The sequence below is a fragment of the Eleutherodactylus coqui genome, chromosome 4, assembly GCF_035609145.1.
Source record: "Eleutherodactylus coqui strain aEleCoq1 chromosome 4, aEleCoq1.hap1, whole genome shotgun sequence".
NCBI lineage: Eukaryota > Metazoa > Chordata > Amphibia > Anura > Eleutherodactylidae > Eleutherodactylus > Eleutherodactylus coqui.
Genome location: NC_089840.1, coordinates 46,306,472 through 46,328,161, shown reverse-complemented (window position 1 = coordinate 46,328,161; position 21,690 = coordinate 46,306,472). Strand labels below are relative to the sequence as shown.

Sequence of the window (21,690 nt, the reverse complement as noted above, 5' to 3'; positions counted from 1 at the left end):
TTTCACGGTCGGCCGATATACGCTGTGATCTGATGCATTGGATCCCAATACATCTTATCACATGGCTGTATTCTTGTGATGTAAAAGCACCCGGCCGGCCAATATGGCGCTGGGCGTTTTTACATCGGGCCCAAAAGATAGTCCTGGAACTGGAGCAGTGTGTCTGCTAAACTCCCTCCCTCTTCCCTCCTCCCCTCTGGCTGATTGCAATGGAAAGGGGTGGAGCTAAGCACCGCCCCATCCCTCCTCCTCCCATTGCTGGCTGCGGACAAGGGGTGGGGCAGGGGTGAAGCTAAGCTCCCACCCCCTCCCCGCCACTTATCCGCAGCTAGCAATGGAAGGAGGTGGGATGGGGCGGTGCTTAGCTCTGCCCCCTCCCATTAAAATCAGTCGGAGAAGAGGAGAGAAGAGGTGAGCCGGCGAGGGGGACGGAAGGGGAAGGCTCAACGGCATGCCAGCCTCGCCGTATATGCATCGGGGCCCATGCCATGTGAATGGGTGCACAAACATTAGATTTGTGCGTCCGTTCACAAGCTTTTACGTCCCAGACTGTAGCGTATTTCGGCTGGCCGTGAAAATGACGGACAATATACGCTCATGGGAATGAAGCCTAAAGATGCAGGGAATATAAAAGAAGAATTTCTGCATCTCCTTAATGATGGATCCATTTCTGGTTTTGTTTAAAAAAACTGACACACAAACTGCAGCTTTTTTCTAGAACGGTGTGAAACAGCCTTATAATGTTCCTCTTTAGTGTAAAGTACCTGCTGGAGACGCTCTGTGCTGCTTATCCGTGCATGAATTCTATTTGATGCTTAAAAATAATCTATAAAGGAATTTCCTATTAACACCGCCATATGTTCTACATTACACTAGTCTGGTTTAATTGATGCTGCAGCCAAATCCGCTGATCTGAGCGCGCTTATTGATGTCTGAGTTCTCCGTTATACAGTCATATTACTTTCCTTCAGTCTAAAATTTTATTTAGTTTCACAATATGACATTCTGTAGCACAAAATGTTTTGTTATACCACAGAGCAACAAAATATCTAAATAGGCCTCTCAATGCCAGAAAACAATATTCTGGACCACAAAAAGCAATTCTGGATCAAAGACTAATATATTTTTGTTTCAGATTGTTACTGAAACCCACATATACTTTCTATTCTCCAAAATGGTTTTTCCAGCCCACGAAAAAATATTCTGTGTCACAAAATTTTTATGCATGTCCCAAAATATATATATTTTTTTCAAATATTTTATTCTAAACTGTTCTGTGCTACAAAGCGATAAAGAACAGACTGCTGGACCGATGGAAATGTTTCGGTCATGTTATGGCAGCTATGGACAATATTACCCCTTGTTTCTTCTAATGCTGCCCTGTTTTTCCACCGTTTCAGATGAACGTTCCTTTCTTCTCCAGCATCTGGTTTCTATTGTATTATTGACAGAACAGGAGAAAGTTCTGCTGACTTCAGGAGGAGTCTGATCTGTTTGTGACTTGAATTGACCTTTTCAGGAAAGATTCCTGCTTTCAATTACAGCAATCCTTGTTGCAACAAAAAAGATCCAAAGGATCATTAGACGATCACCTGGAGGGGAGGGAATGTCCTTCCCACGCATTTTCTGCATAGGTTTTAGTAGTATTAGAAAAAAAAAACTATCTGTTTTGTTTTCCAGATACAGTGCCACTCATGTACACAGCCTATACACAGCCGATATACGCTACCATCTGATGCATTGGATTCCAATGCATCAGATCACATAGGCGTATTCCCGTGGCATAGAAGCACCAGGCAGGAAGCTATCTTCCTGGCCGGACCGCGGTGGCTGCCATAGACTCCTATGGGAGCCAATGACAGTGGCCGGAGGTGGGAGGTGGGAGGGAGTTTAGCATTTTCCTATTCTCATGCCCATGGCCATGTCTGACTCCGCCAGTGGAATATCACAGTGGAGTCTGACACGGCCCACCCCCCCAAATACCCCATACTCACCTCTCTTGATCCGCCGCGAGAGTCCCGTCCGGCGAGTCGGTGTTGTTGCAGCGGGAGGCTGGCTATCGGTAACAGCCGGTTCCAGCTGCCATATGGCGCAGGATCTCTTCTGATCTCACGCTATTCACATCACGCAAGCTTACATCATTTGGCGTTAAGTACTCCGCTGCCATGACGTAACCTTACATCATGTGGTATTAACGGGTTAAAGGGCTGTTTAAAGGGCTCATTTGCACGGGCATATTTGTGCCCCATATTATGCACGTAATACGGACTTAAAAACAGCATTTATTTGCATTGGGGTAATTAGAAATGCGTTTTCACGCACGTATTCGAGGCGCATAAAAAAAAACACAACAGCACGACCAATTTCGGTCCATATTGCCCATACAGAGTGAATACACTCAGAAAACACTGCATATTTCATAGACCAAAACTGTATTCGACCATGTGAATAAGCCCTAAATGTAACTACTCCTTAACATGGCTGTGCAGCTCTATGCACTATGATGGGGATTCTCGCCATCCACCTCTTTAGCACCCAGTTTCCTACCTTAGATGGTCTACATAAAATGACATGGTGGGCTAGATTCGGCCAACAGACCTTGACTTTGACATGTGTCATATGATAAGAAGGGTTGTCATGGGGAGACCTCTTTGAAATCCTGTACAAATGAATAGGAACTTTAAATAAAGGGTCACATCTAGAGATGAGCGAGCGTACTCGGAAAAGCACTACTCGCTCGAGTAATTTGCTTTATCCGAGTATCGCTGTGCTCGTCCCTGAAGATTCGGGTGCCGCTGCGGCTGACAGGTGAGTCACAGCGGGGAGCAGGGGAGAGCGGGCGGGAGAGAGGGAGAGAAAGATCTCCCCTCCGTTCCTCCCCGCTCTCCCCTGCAGCTCCCCGCTCCGTGCCGACACCCGAATCTTCAGGGACGAGCACAGCGATACTCGGATAAAGCAAATTACTCGAGCGAGTAGTGCTTTTCCGAGTACGCTCGCTCATCTCTATCACATTAAGAGTCGTCTTCTTCCCAAAAACAAGATCACCTTTGACCAAGTTGACTTTAAGAATAAATGTGTGCAAATATGGTAAACAGCAATAATGAAGTGACTTCAGCCTTACTGAGTATTTGGGCAAGGTTCACGCGTGACTTAATGTATCTCCGTTCTGCAATCGGAGATGTTGGCAGACATGTTGCGCTGCGATAGTGAAGCATGTTCAGTGTACGGTTATTAATCTTTTGGGTAGTACGGTTTCCTACATTAGTTCAGCCTTATTATCGTCTTTACTTGTTAGTTTAATCTAATTGTCACACACTGTTTAGAGCCAAACATTATGTAATTACTCCCAGTGAAAGTACTCAGAATCCAAAACCAACACGGGGTGCAAATGTATCATTGTTGACCTGAGAAGTGCGATTAGATAACAGATTATTTATATCTTCCATGAACCCAGTGACATTACATGAAATCAGCAGGCACTACAGTCTGTGATGTCACCGCTGCTCTCTAGTGAACGGATAGGCTGCATTCTCAGTGATGTCATCACTTTCTAGTGAATGGATAGGCTGCATTCTCAGTGATGTCATCACTTTCTAGTAAATGGATGGGCTGCATTCTCAGTGATGTCACAGCTGCTCTCTAGTGAAAGGATAGGCTGCATTCTCAGTGATGTCATCACTTTCTAGTGAATGGATAGGCTGCATTCTCAGTGATGTCATCACTTTATAGTGAATGGATAGGCTGCATTCTCAGTGATGTCATCACTTTCTAGTGAATGGATAGGCTGCATTCTCAGTGATGTCATCACTTTCTAGTAAATGGATGGGCTGCATTCTCAGTGATGTCACAGCTGCTCTCTAGTGAAAGGATAGGCTGCATTCTCAGTGATTTCATTACTTTCTAGTGAATGGATAGGCTGCATTCTCAGTGATGTCATCACTTTCTAGTGAATGGATAGGCTGCATTCTCAGTGATGTCATCACTTTCTAGTGAATAGATAGGCTGCATTCTCAGTGATGTCATCACTTTCTAGTGAATGGATGGGCTGCATTCTCAGTGATGTCACAGCTGCTCTCTAGTGAAAGGATAGGCTGCATTCTCAGTGATGTCATCACTTTCTAGTGAATGGATAGGCTGCATTCTCAGTGATGTCATCACTTTCTAGTGAATGGATAGGCTGCATTCTCAGTGATGTCATCACTTTCTAGTGAATGGATAGGCTGCATTCTCAGTGATGTCATCACTTTCTAGTAAATGGATGGGCTGCATTCTCAGTGATGTCACAGCTGCTCTCTAGTGAAAGGATAGGCTGCATTCTCAGTGATTTCATTACTTTCTAGTGAATGGATAGGCTGCATTCTCAGTGATGTCATCACTTTCTAGTGAATGGATAGGCTGCATTCTCAGTGATGTCATCACTTTCTAGTGAATAGATAGGCTGCATTCTCAGTGATGTCATCACTTTCTAGCGAATGGATAGGCTGCATTCTCAGTGACGTCACTCTTTAGTGAATATACAGACTGTATTCTCAGTGATGTCATGGGTCTTCTAGTGAATGAAGAGTCTCGGCAATTAAATAGTTGCCCAAATAATCTGGTTCATGAATAGTCAATTTTTAGCAGAAAACAATACATTGAAAATATCCCGCTACCCCACTGTCCCTTCCCATGCAGTCGCCTCAGGCAGCTGACCTGACTGTGAGATGTTTTTGAGGCTATTGAAGCAGCTGTTTACAGTCTTTATGAAATCAGATGATCCAGATGTGTTCTGCATCACAGGCGCCGCAGACAGCCCGAGCGCATGGACCCAGCTGGCATCTCTATGGGAGGCACCAAGTAGTCGGGCTCAGCTGATGTCTGCTGCCGAGACTGTTTGTTTTTTGCCTCCAGAAAGGAAAAAATAACAACACCATGATGATAGCAGCTGGGTGTGAGCATGATGTAAGAGACGCATGACTGAGTTTAGGAAGAATTGTCCTATTTACCATAATACTCAGACAGCTAGCATGCCCTCCTATGGTGATGCTTTGCTTTACCTGTCAGTCCAACATTCCCATTGTCCATCCTGAATCACGATGTAGTTTGGATTGTGCAAAATAAAGATTAGTGTCCTTGACCGTTACAGTGGCCGTTCACTTTTGACATCCCCTTTTCATATCTAGATTAGGACTTGGAAGGAAGGCCAGCTAAGGATGATTGATGGTCTCCACCCTACCTCAGGAACCCAATGGCTGTGCATGTAACTAGACCATCCCATTGAAGTCGTTTGGGTTATGGAGGCAGCTGAGACAGAAAATGATCACCAAACAACTTTATCAAGGTTTGCAAGGTGGTGGAGGACTCAGGGCACATTTCCTTTGTTGCCGCCCTATTATCTGGCCAAGTATGGATGATCTACAATAGCATTTTTAACTTTATCTCAACAGTTTGAAGAAATGACCATTGGTCATGGTCCAACATCTAGTTGTAAGCCTTCCTAGAAGAGTCAAGGGTCTTATAGATAGTGGAGGATTAAATGTCATCAGTTCGATGATGAAGCCATATAAAAGATACGTTCCACAAGCACATAGGAATTTAGGGTCTATATATTTATTTACATATTTTTGGCCAAAAATTGGATTATGGTTTTGATACAACATGCAAAATTCATCCCAGGAGAGTCAAAACTGTTTTCATTGCAAAGAAGGAGACAGAAAGATGGTTTTTGGGTTGTTGGAGGAAATCAAATCATGTGGCTAATGCATGAGAACATCCAAATTCCAAATATTACCCTGATTGGATTCAAACCCAAGACCCTCATTCTGAATGTGTTAAGCAGGTTGGCAATGGAGCAGGGAGGAGAAGAAGGAGATTATTACAAAGGGAGGATGGAGGAGTATTTGCTGAGTACCAGGAATGTGGTAGCGCAGCCTTTCAGGTGTTTTAGACAAGTGGTAATGAAAGCTGATAACATAAGTATCTGCTGACTTGTAGAGTAAATAGAATGCCAGGACAATTGGACCCACAGACTTATTTTGCAATGGCTCTTTGTAAATCCATTCCTGATCACTGCTTAAAAAGTTCACGCACTGCATGTAAATTAGGCAATGCGGATTGTCTCTCTTGTCTGCAGACTTTCCCCATAAGCCCAGTCCTCTTTTTCCCTATCATAGTATGCCATCCACAGTGCGCTGCAAAATCTTGCGCTGCCACGGACCAATGCATTCGCAGATTATCTGTCCCTTTTGTGGGTAGAATTGTCTTGCTCATCTGCGTAGGCGTGGATGAGTGAACTCACGGTGGCGCAAGATTTTGCAGTGCTAGTGTGTCATAGGAGAAGAGAGGGGCGGACTCTCCCATAATCTGTTTATTCCTAGGACTGCGACAGTAACAAGAGGGCATCCGCTACGTTTAGAGGAAAGCAGGTTTCATCACCAACATAGAAAAGGAAGTAGTGATGGCAAAATCCATAGAGGACTTTAAAAGGGAACTTGATGTCTTTCTGGAGAGGAAGGATATTATCTATATCTATAAAATTGAATGTATGCGTGTGTGTGTCTGTCTGTCTGTGTGTCTGTCTGTGTGTGTGTGTGTTTGTCCTTTATGCGCTACTACACCATTCATCCGATCGCCATGAAACTTTGGGAAGTTGTTGAGTACACTCCTGGGAAGATTATAGGCATAGGAAAACTATCCTACGATAAATGGCGCGCGTGCGAGCGTCGTCAAAAGTTACGCCCCCCCCCCCCACGTAGATCGTTCGATTTCCATCACTGCCACTAATTCTCTCACTTCGCGATGTCATAGAAACTTGAAATTTGGCACGGGCATTGATTATGTCATAAATAGGAAACGCTAATGGGTCCCAACTCGATTATTCAACTCTAAGCGCAAAATAATTAGCGTCCAAATTTTACGTACGGAATCAAATTCTCTCACATCCTGATGTCATCTATATATATAAAAAGGAATGTATGTCTGTCTGTCCTTTTTGCGCTACTACACCATTCATCTAATCGCCATGAAACTTTGGGAAGTTGTTGAGTATACTCCTGGGAAGATTACTGGCATAGTACAACTATCCTGCGAGCATTGTCGACAGTTATGCCCCCCAGACAAAGATCGTTTGATTTCCATCTCAAGCACAAAAGCAAAAGGCATTACGAGCAACGGGATGCGTGTCCAACTACAAAATGATGCATCCGCCGAACATATCACAAGACAATTCCTGGATATTGAGAATGCTGAGGTAACATGAAAGCTGTGCTGTGATTGGTTGCAATTTCTTATACTGCTGAGGTAAAATGAAAGCTGTGCTCTGATTGGTTGCTATTTCTTATACTGCTGAGGTAAAATGAAAGCTGTGCTCTGATTGGTTGCTATTTCTTATACTGCTGAGGTAACATGAAAGCTGTGCTGTGATTGGTTGTTATATATTATACCGCTGAGGTAACTTGAAAGCTGCTATCTAGATATATAAAAACGAATGTATGTATGTATGTCTGTCTTGCCAGCAACGCGCGACGAGTACGCTAGTAGGTTATAAATCTTAGGTTAATTGTTAATCCGGGTATACAGACAGGTAGGAACTATTAGGGGTTGATCCAGGGATTAGTCTGATTGCCATTAGGGAGTCGGTAAGGAATTTTTTCCCCAAAAGGGCTAATTGGCTTCTGCTCTTGGGGTTTTTTGCCTTCCTCTGGATCAACAACACAGGAGGCTAGACAGGCTGGACTAGATGGACATTGTCTTCATTCGGCCTTACGAACTATGTTACTATGTTATAGGAAAAAGCTATGGATAAGAGAGACTGTCTGTCCCGTCCACCAGACTACATTGCCTAATTTACATGCTGTGTGGGAATTTTTTAAACAGTTAGGCCCAATGTCCATGGAAGGACTGGAATTGCAGAATCCACGCGGGTGCTCCGCGCTGACGATCCACAGTTCAAGCCGCTTATAGAGAAACATGAACGTCCACAGCTGAATTAAAGCATGCAGATTTGTTTAGCGGACCTTTTGGCCCAGAAAGCAAATCGCAGCATGCTCCTTTTCAGTGCAGTTCCTGCACGGACAGCTTCCATTAAATTCAATGCAAGCCGTCCAATCCACAATTAAATTGCGAACGGGCTGCTGCGGATTCCGCAGGAAAGCAAAAGTTTAAAAAAAATCCTCCACTGCGCAAGTGCGGCGGTGCTCCGACCAGCGCTTCAGAACACTTCTGCAATGAAAAGAATAGAAGACCCGGATGGGCACACAGAAGACCCGGATGAGTAAGCAGTGTCCTCGGCCGCGGGCTGGGTCGTGTTCTGCTGCGGGCTCCCGCATGCAGAATACGATCCACCTGTGAGAATGACGCCTACTTCTTCAACTATCAATTTAGAAAGAGCCATGGCAAAAAAGTTTTCTAAACAGATGTAGGCGATAATTCTAGCACTGGGTTTGGTTTAGTATGGTAACAACTAATGACAGGTGCCCTTTAATAAAGCCTAAACATTATACAAAGAAAAGTTCTGTAATTTTGTAATGTAGCTTGTGTTTTATTTCCTCATCATTTGGCTTTCAGTGAATGGGAACATTTGTTTACAGTCAGAGGATATAAACCTGCACAGACATAACATGTTTGAGGATTTGCTACATTTGTATCCAGTCTGAGGGGACTCCAGGCTGGTATAGTTTGCCTGCATTGATACATTGTAGCAGAGCTGGATAGATCATATTGAAGAGGTTTTCCCCACTTAAAATCCTGTGGATATGCCATAAATGTCTGCTAGCTTCATGCCCCAGAGATGGAAGCCACATCTATCTCCAGAGCAGGGTCCTCTCGCACCCATCCACCCGTCCTGCTGTAACCAGGTGGAGATTTATGAATCAAATGCATGGCTTTCTTCATTAACTTCTGTAGGAGTTACGGAAACAGCTGAGCACATTGCATGGAGTTTGTAAGTCCTTCCATTGTTTTTTGGGGATTTCCCACGGATACTCTAGTTTCCTCCAGAATCCAAATTAAATGAAACATACTATCTAAATTCTAAATGAACTTTTTAGTGATCCTCAATGGGACAGGGACTGATGTGAGTGACGTCAATCTCTGTACGGCGGGGGCTGTGGAATATGTTAGCGATGTAAATGAATAAATTAACTTATGGAGATTAAATATTGTGTCTGCAGTCCTCCGTAACACCACATATAACATATTGTCACATGGTCATGACTGGTACCAAATGGCAAACTCGGCTCTGCTGCATTTCTTAATTTGTATATGGAGATGGTGATTAAAATACATTTTTAATCTAAGGTAGTAAGCTTTAAATAAAAGCGATCATCCTAACTCTGAGTGACATCTTCCTTCTCTTTCCCATTTAGTTCCCCTTGTGTTGAAGAGTTGCGCAGAGTTCATCGAGAAGCACGGGGTTGTGGATGGTATTTACCGCCTATCAGGAGTTACATCCAATATACAGAAACTAAGGTAACTTCAACAATAAGCTTCCTGCCTATTGACTAACAACCATTCTTTTTACTGACATGTTATACTTGACTATGAAGTATGAGGATACTGTCAGGTCTTGCAGTTCTGTTATAAGGGAACATTTTTCCTATCAGGTGGCGCTGTTGTAGTGGTGCTTATGGGATAACTGGTACTCTGCCAAGTGGTGACAGGTGGTATTGCAGCTGAAAATGAAAGCAAAAATGTTTTAAAAAGCACAAAAACATTTCTGTGAAATTTACCTAGATATGTGTGAAGTACCCTTAAGGTGCTAATGAGATGATCAGAACACCGCAGGGCACATGATTTACTAAATAAATAAAGATAATGGATCTGACAGCAATAGTTGTTGATCGTTCCCAGGTAGCAGCAGGTGTATATTTCACACAGTAAAACAAACAAAAATATTATTACAGACCCAGTGTAGTTTATATATTCTAGCTATGGAGCCCTTGCACTTTAAATATTCTATTACTCTGTTATTATGGGAGACTGATGTTATTTGGGTCATAACGAATTCCTAACTGGTCTTATATAGGTCATTATTCTCCATTAATTGCACAGTGGAGACTGTAATAATTGGGCCTCCTCACATAGGAACATGCAGTGACCCAATACCCTGCTGGCCCATTTGTCTTATAATTACCAGTTATTAATAACTATTCATTATCCGGAGTGAGAATCCTAAGAAAAGTTCATAAAGATTAAATATTGCTCCAGGTTATTGCAGTTTAATATGATCACATTGACTCAGTTTTATTGTTGGAAGTAGGTGAATGTTCCACTACAACCCCCATCATGTAATGTTACTGGAGTTTGTTATAAAATAATCTTCAGTGATAGTGAACTGTTGAGCCTGTGTGTATCTAAGCCTATCAAGTGTGATACTGTCTGCTGAGCCTCTGTGTGTATCTAAGCTTATTATGTGTGATACTGTCTGCTGAGCCTGTGTGTATCTAAGCCTATCATGTGTGATACTGTCTGCTTAGCCTGTGTGTATCTAAGCCTGTCATGTGTGATATGGTCTGCTGAGCCTGTGTGTATCTAAGCCTGTCATGTGTGATACTGTCTGCTGAGCCTGTGTGTATCTAAGCCTACCATGTGTGATACTGTCTGCTGAGCCTATGTGTATCTAAGCCTATCATGTGTGATACGGTCTGCTGAGCCTGTGTGTATCTAAGCCTGTCATGTGTGATACGGTCTGCTGAGCCTGTGTGTATCTAAGCCTGTCATGTGTGATACTGTCTGCTGAGCCTGTGTGTATCTAAGCCTATCGTGTGTGATCCTGTCTGCCGAGAAGTTGTATCCAAGGGTATATTCACACAGGTATTTGCAAATTTGGTCAGTAAAAAGGAGTCAGATTTTTTTTTCCCAATTTTTGTACAATTTTTCAATTGATTCCAATGTGATTATTGCAATTTTTTTCATGTGATTTCCATCTTTTTATAACAAAGTCGTGATCACAATGATTACACGTGTCTAAGTGCTTTTTCGGACGAGTGCTGTTTTCGGGCTGTTAGCATGAAAAGATTGCGGCTATAGTGCTGTAAAGATCGGATGAGCGGGCTATTTCAAGCTACTTGAAGTCGCCCATCCACACAATCTGAGGTGCGTGCTGTGTGTTTTCCAACTTCCATAGGAGCCTATGGAAAGCACGCAGCAAAGATAGGACCGGTCCCATCTCTGTGCACCTCGGAGCCGACATGCGAGTTTGCACTCGCATGTCTATCTTTTGTTAGGTGTTCTGATTCAGCACGCTTCTCATTTGTGAATTCATGAATGGGTGAGTGCTGCCTCTGATTGGCTGATCGCAGAAACCAATCAGAGGCAGCTCTCGGCTGTCATTCAATAGCTGAGAGCTGCCTCAGATTGGTCACAGTGCTCAGCCAATCAGAAGCAGCCCATTCAGCAGGCGGGGATTTTAAATCCCCACCTGCTGAATACTCCTCACAGCAGTGCATAAGAAGAGTCGGTTGGACGCGGTTAAACCCCGGCAGCTGAAGAAAGGTGAGTACATTATTATTATTTTTTTTAATCACCATTTTTTCATGTTTTTCAGGGAAGGCTTATATTTAAAGCCCTTCCCTGAAAAACAATTACAGAATGTCGGCAGCTGGATCCCCTACCGTAGCTGTCATCTGTAACAACTGTGGTAGGTAATTCTTTATTCCACGCAGGGATGAAGAATTCCTTTGCTGCATCTGTCACAGATGTGGCAGGTGCAGCAGGGAATTTTTTTTCCCTCACGGGGATGAAGAAAACATATGCCCCATGCGGCAGATGTGTTCTACATCCCCACGGGGACATGGCAGCGGCGGACAGGTAAGTTTTTTTATTTATTTATTTATTTTTTACGCTAAAATTCAGCTTTTTCCTGAAAAACAATTCAGGGGTGCCGGCAGACCATTGTCTTCAATGGAGCTGAGCCGCGGCTCCATTGAAGACAATGCGTGCACTCCCTATGGCGCACGCATGTCCTATCTTCACAGGCACGCACCTGTACAACACGGACATGTGAACACACCATCGGGAATGCAAAAACACGTTTGTGTGAAGCCACCCTAAAAATGATTGCACTTTCATCATGCAAGTGCAGTCTGCCATTTTTTAACCGTACCCATAGTCCTGAATGGCTGTTTTCCTTGGACTGTTCATCTGAGTAAAAAAAAAATCTGAATCTTCACATTGGAATGAAAGTGTTCCATTTCCGTCCGATTGCAGACTGATTTTTTTGGTCCAAAAATCAGACAAAATCGTTTGTGTGCAAATACTCTTGTTTGTTTGTATGGAGATGAATGATGGTTAATACGATCGTTTGTCCCCATACAGCGATTATTTTTCGGCTGCACCACCTTGATCACACAGGCAGCCGACCAATGAGCATTTTTATGCTTGCTAACAAGCCACGATCAGCTGATGACGATTGGATCAATGTCCCTTCACATGGCCCAATGTGTAAAAAGCCTTTAAAAGGGGTATCCACAGGAGCTAATCGGAGAGGGTCTGATCTCTGGGACCCCACTGATCGCCAGAACGGGGGACCTATATCCCCCTGACAGTGGCAGCACGCATGCTCGGCCACAGCTCCATTCCTATTAATGACCGTGCCGAAAATAGCCGAGTTCCAGCGCTCTGCAATCTCCAATGCTGTCATTGAAATGAATGGAGCTGAGGCCGAGCATGTGAACTGTGGCTTCATTCATTTTGCTAGTCTCTCAGGGTTTACAGGGCCCCCATTCTGGTGATTGGCTGGGTCCCAGAGATTGGACCTTCACCGATCAGCGAGATATCCCTCTCCTGGGGATAAGGGTTAACAATATTACCAAAATAACCCTTTAATCCTATTGCGTGATACTCTCTGCTGAGCTGCTGTATCTAATCCTATCATGTGTGATACTGTCTGCAGATCTGATGTATCTAAGTGTATCATGTGGGCTACCGCCTGCTGCGCTGCATATCTAATTGCCTATATAAGCTTATCAAGTGTAATACTGTCAAGTCACTGTATCTAAGCCCATGTCTATGGTAGTGTAATAGGCTGCTGAATGTAAACCTGTCACCTGTGATACTGTCTGCTGAGCTCATTTATCTAAGCCTATTGTATGTCACACTGTCTTGCACACCACGTATCTAAGTCTATCATGTGTGATCCTATGAAATGGGCTGATGATTGTAAGCCTGTCACTTGTGATACTGTCTGCTGAGCTTATGTATCTAAGTCTATTATATGTGATACTGTCTGCTGAGCTGCTGTATCTAAGGATGTATTTACACGGGCAGTAAAAATCTGACCCACATTGCCCTCAATTACCAGCCAGTTTTATGCTTTTTTTTCATACAAGTTTGACGTAAAAAAAAAAAAACCTCACGTGGTTCCTATAGTTAAAATGGTAAAAATTATAGGAACGCATCACGCTCGCCTGCAAATTATATTGCGTTTCAGTGTGATGTGGTTTTTTTCCACCGCCATCGCAAATAATGACCAATTCATGAACAAAAACTGACCATTCTGCAATTTTGCTGAAAAATCGCTTTTGTGCATGAACCCATTAAAACAAATCGGTTCTTTTCCAGTGTGAGTTCCACCCAATTGCAGAATATTGCGTGTAAATACACCCTTAGCCTATTACATGTGACTATGGGTCATGCAGACTATGTATCTAAGCCTGGCCTGTGTGATACTGTCTCGTGTGGCGGCAGTAAGCGCAGTCCTGTCGTTGGCCTCCCAGCCCTGTTATGTCTGTGTCTGTGTTTTTGCAGGCAGGAGTTTGGCTCTGATCAATGTCCGGACCTGACGAGAGAAGTTTACCTCCAGGACATTCACTGTGTGGGGTCACTGTGCAAGCTGTACTTCAGAGAGCTCCCCAACCCGCTGCTCACCTACCAGCTCTACACCAAGTTCACAGTAAGCCTCTGTGCTCCTCCGCGCACCAATATTTGTTTTATGAAGGATTCCACTGCTGTCTTTATGTCTGGCGGAGGCCGATCTGTGAAATAGCATCTTGCACCCGTCCGGGCTCTGCTGAACTATTCCAGAGTGAGAGATTTCACTTCTAGTATTTCTCTGTACAGTCACATGCCATTGTGCTACACCTTCATACATACCCCATTTCATCGAAAATAAGACCTACTTCAAAAATAAGCCCTAGCCTGTTTTTTCTTAGGATTTTCGGGGAGGCTTAAAATATAAGTACCCTGAAAAAAGCCCTAGTTGCATTACATAAAAAAAAATAGGAATATGTTACCTAGCAAGCTCATCCAGGTCCTTCTCGCTGATCTCCACAGCACCGGCGCAGTTCCCAGGTCCCTTCCCCTGCTCTCCATACCTCCGGCATGGTTCCTGCGGTCCTCGGCCGCCCATACAAGATCACTTCCTGGTTATGGTTATCATAAATCCCACCTCCATGAAGAGATGGCTGTGACTGGTTCTTCGAGCATTGTTCAGCCAATCAATGCAGCGCTTGATGAACCAATCACAGCCGTCGCAATGTGGAGGTGGGATTTATGAATTGGCTGAGCCATGGCATAATAAAGCCCGCTTTATGTCTGATTATTTGCCGCGGCTCAGCCAATTCATAAATCCCTCTTTCACAACGTGATGGCTGTGATTGGTTCATCGAGTGCTGCATTGATTGGCTGAGCAGCACCCAAAGAACCAATGACATCCATTGCTTCGTGGAGGCAGGATTTATGAATCCCGTAACCAGTAAGTAATCTTGTATGGGCGGCCCAGGACTGCGGGAACCGCGCTGGAGCTGTGAAGAGCAGCGAGAGGGCCCTGGACATGCCTGCTTGGTAAGTATGATAAGATCTTCCCGGAAAATAAGACCTATTGCCTCTTTTGGGCCAAACATTAATCTAAGACAGTGTCTTATTTTTGGGAAAACATGGTCTATACAGACATACAGGGGGTTATTCACTGACAAATAATAACCCCCTTGACAAATGGGCAAGCCTCTAATACATTTGTTTCATCTGGCACATTCATACACCAGGTAAAAAACCTACTTCAGCTAGTAAGAGACGGGTCCCATGTGGCCACGCCCCCACAATCCATGCCCTGCCCACTTTCCGAAAAAGTAGCCACAAGTCCCAAAAGCTACAAAAACTCAATGAGGCAGAAGCCAATTTTCCCCATTTAAGTGAAAAAATTCATTCCTGACTCCAATGTGGAATAATCCCATGATCAACAACCCTCCTGAAGTTATTAACCCTTTGCGGGTTGCCCCACTGGCCTACTTTTGTAGACAATGGTGAAACTTTTCAAAATCCTCTGCAGGCTTTTCTTTTATTCTTAGTGTATCTTATTAAAATATTTTCTGGTAAACAACATTCCAAGGAAATTCACTGTACGGGATGGCCACAATAAATTATCCCGGCACCACACTCTTCAGAAAGCGGTCTAATCTCCATTATTCATAGCAACCAAAATCTCCATTATTCATAGCAACCAATCACAGTACAGCTTTCATCTTACTTCTGCATAATAAGAAGTAAAAGCTGCACTGTGATTGGTTACTATGACCAACAAAGATAAGTTTTCTTATAGGCAGCTTTCATAACAGTGTGGGGCCGGGCTATTTTCGGAAACCACCCTTGTAGATGCTATGGTGATGATGAGTGAGGTGAGTGTGAGAAGTAGCGTGTAGTTACATGGTGCATACACATGAGGGCAGAGTTGTTTTGATAACAAACCGTACCACATCAGGCAAATATATATATATATATATATATAAATTAGATATACATGCACATATATACATACTGTGACAACTCTGGGGCAAGTTAGCTAAATGTAACAAATTGGAAAAACACTTTAATTGGCCAGCTCAAAACATGGATGGATGTAAAGAGACCATCTTTCTTCCCATGACTCAAAACAGGCCCTGTTCTCCTTTCTAAAAGTCAGTAGAACAACGTCTGCTTGTGGCAGAGACTATATGCTCCTTCAACAGCATAGCTCCTAGCATTGCATCATTAGAGTGGGTTGCAGGACGCATGTAGTCAGCACCAGAGACTCACCGACACCAGACTCTAATGCCAGAATATCATATTTTTCCACTAATCTCGCCCAGGACTATTTTAGCATGAGGATTTGCTGGTGTCAGATTAAAGGGATTTCACTTTTCTATAAAATTGCATATTTCCTATTTATTGGTCTCCTGCTGGTGCTCTGCAGCACTCACAATCCCCTGGATACTGCAATACATACGGCTGCTGGCAGGTGAGAGGTTAAAGGAGCGGTAAGAAGAAAGTGAGCGGCGGAGTGTTTGTTGGATGTTATTTCAGGGAGTGTCCTGTCCTTTTTAAACCATGTCAGAATTCTATTAGGTCATGTTGGCTCCTGGTCCTTGCCCTTGGCAGAACACCTCGCTCGTGATGCATCTTTTGAATATCTATGCCCATTTTCCGTTGTATCCTTTGTTATCTTGGGTGCCCTTATGATCTCGGAGTAACTCTTAACTCACTACGTGAATCCAGATTTGTCTAAAAATCAGTCCCTTACGAAATGTCGTAATTTACAGAAGTTGGGTCCTCAGTAGGCGACCTTGTCAGTAGAGTCGTAGCTGGGTCTTCTGGCCATACTCCATTGCATTGGTGCTGCTCCGCTGGCCTCCTGTCTGTACGTATAGTGTATATAAAATGAGGGCACTGTGTTTTTCTAGCTCTCATGTTCCCTTGCAGCTGTTTCACGATCCATATTTATAGCTCTGGTATTTGAAGCCGCATTTCACGGTGTGACCCCTTCTCTTTTATGTAAAGATTCTTCTTAAATACCAGAGACCTTCTGTACATGAACTTCCTACATAACTCCGCATCTCTTTTGTAATCCGTTGTGGAGAACGCGCTGCAGATACACTATAAATATATATATTTTGTGCTTTTGCAAACTTACCTTCCTGATTCATCTACTGGGTGGGCCATGGAAAAGTAGCCTGCTCCCTATCCCAGCACCCACTTCTATGAGCTACAATGGGCCATCATCATCAGTCCGGACGTCCGAAGTCGTTCGTGACATTCAGCAGCAAAATGCAGAAAGCCATTGAAAATCAACTCTGAGACTGTTTTAGCAAGTTAATGTATCGTGAGCAACATGCCGGCAAGCGCTGAACTCTCTGAACCTGAAACCATACCGAATAATGTGTGCGGGGACTGAAGGAGCTAGACAAAGCTGGGAGACGTAAATTACTGTGCGTGGTTGTTGACTATGATTGCTTGAGGAGTTTTGGATCGATTTGTTGTACTTTATGACGGACGAAGCATGGTTCCATTTATCAGGTCACGTGAATCCACAGAATACAAGGTCCCGGTTTACTGAAAACCCCCCCCCCTGACTCGCGAAACACCAATGCATGACCAGAAAATTGGCTTTGGTGCACAGTGTCAGGAACATGAATAGTGGACCCAATTTTTTTGAAATCATCTATGAAAACCGCAGTTTATGTGGACATATTTGAACAGTTTTATGGTCAGAAGAAAGAATGTACTAGTTTTTCCAAAAACGTGAGGCAATATGCCACACCTTCGGCGACTCACTGGCATGGGTTCATGAAGTGTTTACCGAAGAGCGAACTGTGAAAGGGGTTATGGCTACCACGTTCCCTGAACTTGTCCACATGCAATTTAAAGCAGAAAGTGTACACCAATAGTCCACATACCTTAGATGAACTTAAAGGGGGATTGTCATAAGAAAAAAAAAAAAACAATACCTATTCCTCCCCCATTAGTCTTCTTACCGCATCTTCTCTCCGTCTATCTTCTCATGGCTCCTGCAGTCCCCCGGGTCACCTCACCGCAAACCGTCCGGATCGTCTTCCTCCTGTTTTGGAGTGCCCATTCTCTGCATTCTCCTCCCGACAGGTCAGTGTAAGGTACGTCACTAGTCACATAGCTTAGCATGCAATGCCGAGCTATTGCAGAGACTGCACATGTGCACTGCCTAGCCATGAGTGTTCATATACTATTGTCACGAGACAGCATGCATGTGCAGTCTTTGCAATAGCTCGGCATTCTCTGCTAAGCAGGGACTAGTGACGTAGTGTACATTGACCTAAAGGAAGGAGACTGCCAAGAATGGACGCTTTGTCCCTGGAAGAAGAAGAATTGGATGGCTCCTGGTGAGGTGACCCCGGGGGACCGCAGGAGCCAGGAGAAGGTTGGCAAGGAGAAGATGCGGCAAGAAAACTGACAGGGGGAGGGATAGGTAAGTATTGTTGTTTTTTTTTAAATGACAGAACCCCTTTAAGGAAAACACCATGAACACTATCGGCAGCATCAACGTTGAAGAGCTGCAAGCAGTATCAGCCAACATGCTGTGACGTGCCCACAGGTGCATTGAAGGGGAACCTCTTCTAGCATCTTTTCTAACATGTGTAAATCAGTAAAGCTTTGGAAAAAATAATCTACCTGCTTGTTCTTCCTGTCACAGTATTATTAGAGGCTACTATTCCATAGCCCGCCCTGTAGTATTGCACTGTTTGATAGTACTACAACTCCCATTGATAACATTAATGGGACCCTTGACTTGGGATCCTATATAATTTCTGAAGGAAGGGGCTCTTTATGAAGTCTCCTGCAGGTTGCTAGTATGTGTTTAAAAATGAGAGGGCTCCTTAGCAAAGATTAAAAATGGTGCCCCTTCCTTTAACACCACCAGATCCCTTCACACCTGGGGCAGGAGAACGTGGTGATTGTCCCCTGGTTTTGGCTTCCTCTTGCCAGGGGTTCCATAACAGCTGTTGGGTCTGCTTCTATAGACCATACAGTACTTGCATGGAATTTCAATCACAGTGTTTTAAGGAAAGTTCGCAGACTGCCTTTCTTCACTGAGACTTATTGACATGTCTAGCTAGTGTTGATGGGTAGGTTCCCTCATAGACCTCCGCTGATAAACTGGCATATAAATTAGGCTGCAAATTTTCCTTTAAAGTAGTGATCTCATAAAGGCAACGCCTGTCCATTTTTTTGTGTCTTTTGGGGTCACTGAATGGGACCCCAGCTCCATAACACCTCTTATGGGCTAGAATGGAAGCACAGTTCCCACTCTATTGGACAATTACATAGATGGCCATTTGCTTCAATAGATGTCATGTAATACAACTTTTTTTTCCTGTTGTGCAATGTAAGTGAAGCAAAAAGTTGACTTCTTTGTTGAATGTGTTCATAATTGAGATGTGAATAGAATGAAATATTCCTGCTGTTTGCCAGCTCCCTCTCCTCCCAGCTTACAGGTAGCATCCATCAATGACAGATGGCCGTGTTGTTAATCTGCATTGTACTTTCTAGGTGTTATAGACTAGAGTATATCTGTGACAGAACGGGGAGATCTATTCCCACCAGTGTTTACTCTCCACATTCAGAACATTCCTGGTTTCTCCCTTTTCCATCTTGCCCTTAAGTTTTTGCTGGCTTGGCGCGCCACCGTATATATCTGTCTCTGGTTACACAGTCCAAGATACACTCGTAAATAATCTACCCATTACTGTTTAACTATCCCATAATCCTCAATAAAAAGAAAAAGTAACTAATCTCTTCACATACAACAGTCAAATAATACATCAAGAATACAGAATATAACGACTATAATACTGCTCCCTATGTACAAGTATATAACTACCATAATTCTGCTCCTGTGTACAAGAATATAACTACTATAATACTGCCCCCTATGTACAAGAATATAACTACTATAATACTGCCTCCTATGTACAAGAATATAACTACTATAATACTGCCTCCTATGTACAAGAATATAACTACTATTATACTGCCGCCTATGTACAAGAATATAACTACTATAATACTGCCTCCTATGTATAAGAATATAACTACTATAATACTGCTCTCTATGTACAAGAATATGACTACTATAATACTGCTCTCTATGTACAAGAATATAACTACTATAATACTGCCAGTATGTACAAGAATATAACTACTATAATACTGCCCCCTATGTATAAGAATATAACTACTATAATACTGCTCTCTATGTACAAGAATATAACTACTATAATACTGCCAGTATGTACAAGAATATAACTACTATAATACTGCCCCCTATGTATAAGAATATAACTACTATAATACTGCTCTCTATGTACAAGAATATAACTACTATAATACTGCCAGTATGTACAAGAATATAACTACTATAATACTGCCAGTATGTACAAGAATATAACCACTATAATACTGCCGTCTATGTACAAGAATATAACTACTATAATACTGCCCCCTATTTACAAGAATATAACTACTATAATACTGCCCTCTACGTACAAGAATATAACTACTATAATACTGCCCCCTATGTACAAGAATATAACTACTATAATACTGCCCCCTATGTACAAGAATATAACTACTATAATACTACCCCCTATGTACAAGAATATAACTACTATAATACTACCCCCTACGTACAAGAATATAACTACTATAATACTACCCCCTACGTACAAGAATATAACTACTATAATACTACCCCCTATTTACAAGAATATAACTACTATAATACTGCCTCCTATGTACAAGAATATAACTACTATAATACTGCCCCTATGTACAAGAATATAACTACTATAATACTGCCCCCTACGTACAAGAATAGAACTACTATAATACTGCCCTCTATGTACAAGAATATAACTACTATAATACTGCCCCCTATGTACAAGAATATAACTACTATAATACTGCCCCATATGTACAAGAATATAACTACTATAATACTACCCCCTATGTACAAGAATATAACTACTATAATACTGCCCCCTATGTACAAGAATATAACTACTATAATACTACCCCTATATACAAGAATATAACTACTATAATACTACCCCCTACGTACAAGAATTTAACTACTATAATAGTGCCCTCTATGTACAAGAATATAACTACTATAATACTGCCTCCTATGTACAAGAATATAACTACTATAATACTGCTCCTATGTACAAGAATATAACTGCTATAATACTGACCGCTATGTACAAGAATATAACTACTATAATACTGCCAGTATGTACAAGAATATAACTACTATAATACTGCTCTCTATGTACAAGAATATAACTACTATAATACTGCTCCTATGTACAAGAATATAACTACTATAATACTGCCAGTATGTACAAGAATATAACTACTATAATACTGCCCCCTATGTACAAGAATATAACTACTATAATACTGCTCCTATGTACAAGAATATAACTGCTATAATACTGACCGCTATGTACAAGAATATAACTACTATAATACTGCCAGTATGTACAAGAATATAACTACTATAATACTGCCCCCTATGTACAAGAATATAACTACTATAATACTACCCCCTATGTACAAGAATATAACTACTATAATACTACCCCCTACGTACAAGAATATAACTACTATAATACTACCCCCTACGTACAAGAATATAACTACTATAATACTACCCCCTATTTACAAGAATATAACTACTATAATACTGCCTCCTATGTACAAGAATATAACTACTATAATACTGCCCCTATGTACAAGAATATAACTACTATAATACTGCCCCCTACGTACAAGAATAGAACTACTATAATACTGCCCTCTATGTACAAGAATATAACTACTATAATACTGCCCCCTATGTACAAGAATATAACTACTATAATACTGCCCCATATGTACAAGAATATAACTACTATAATACTACCCCCTATGTACAAGAATATAACT

At 42.4% G+C, this 21,690-nt stretch overlaps 1 protein-coding gene across 1 annotated transcript in view; it reads left to right on the top strand.

Moving 5' to 3' along the window:
- Nucleotides 1-21,690, top strand: part of ARHGAP31 (Rho GTPase activating protein 31) — a 175,116-nt gene that overhangs the window by 91,033 nt on the left and 62,393 nt on the right. The window contains exons 2-3 of the mRNA XM_066599352.1: nt 9,345-9,447; nt 13,726-13,870. Of these exons, the coding sequence (XP_066455449.1) occupies nt 9,345-9,447; nt 13,726-13,870 (248 nt within the window). The remainder of the gene's footprint in view (nt 1-9,344; nt 9,448-13,725; nt 13,871-21,690) is intronic.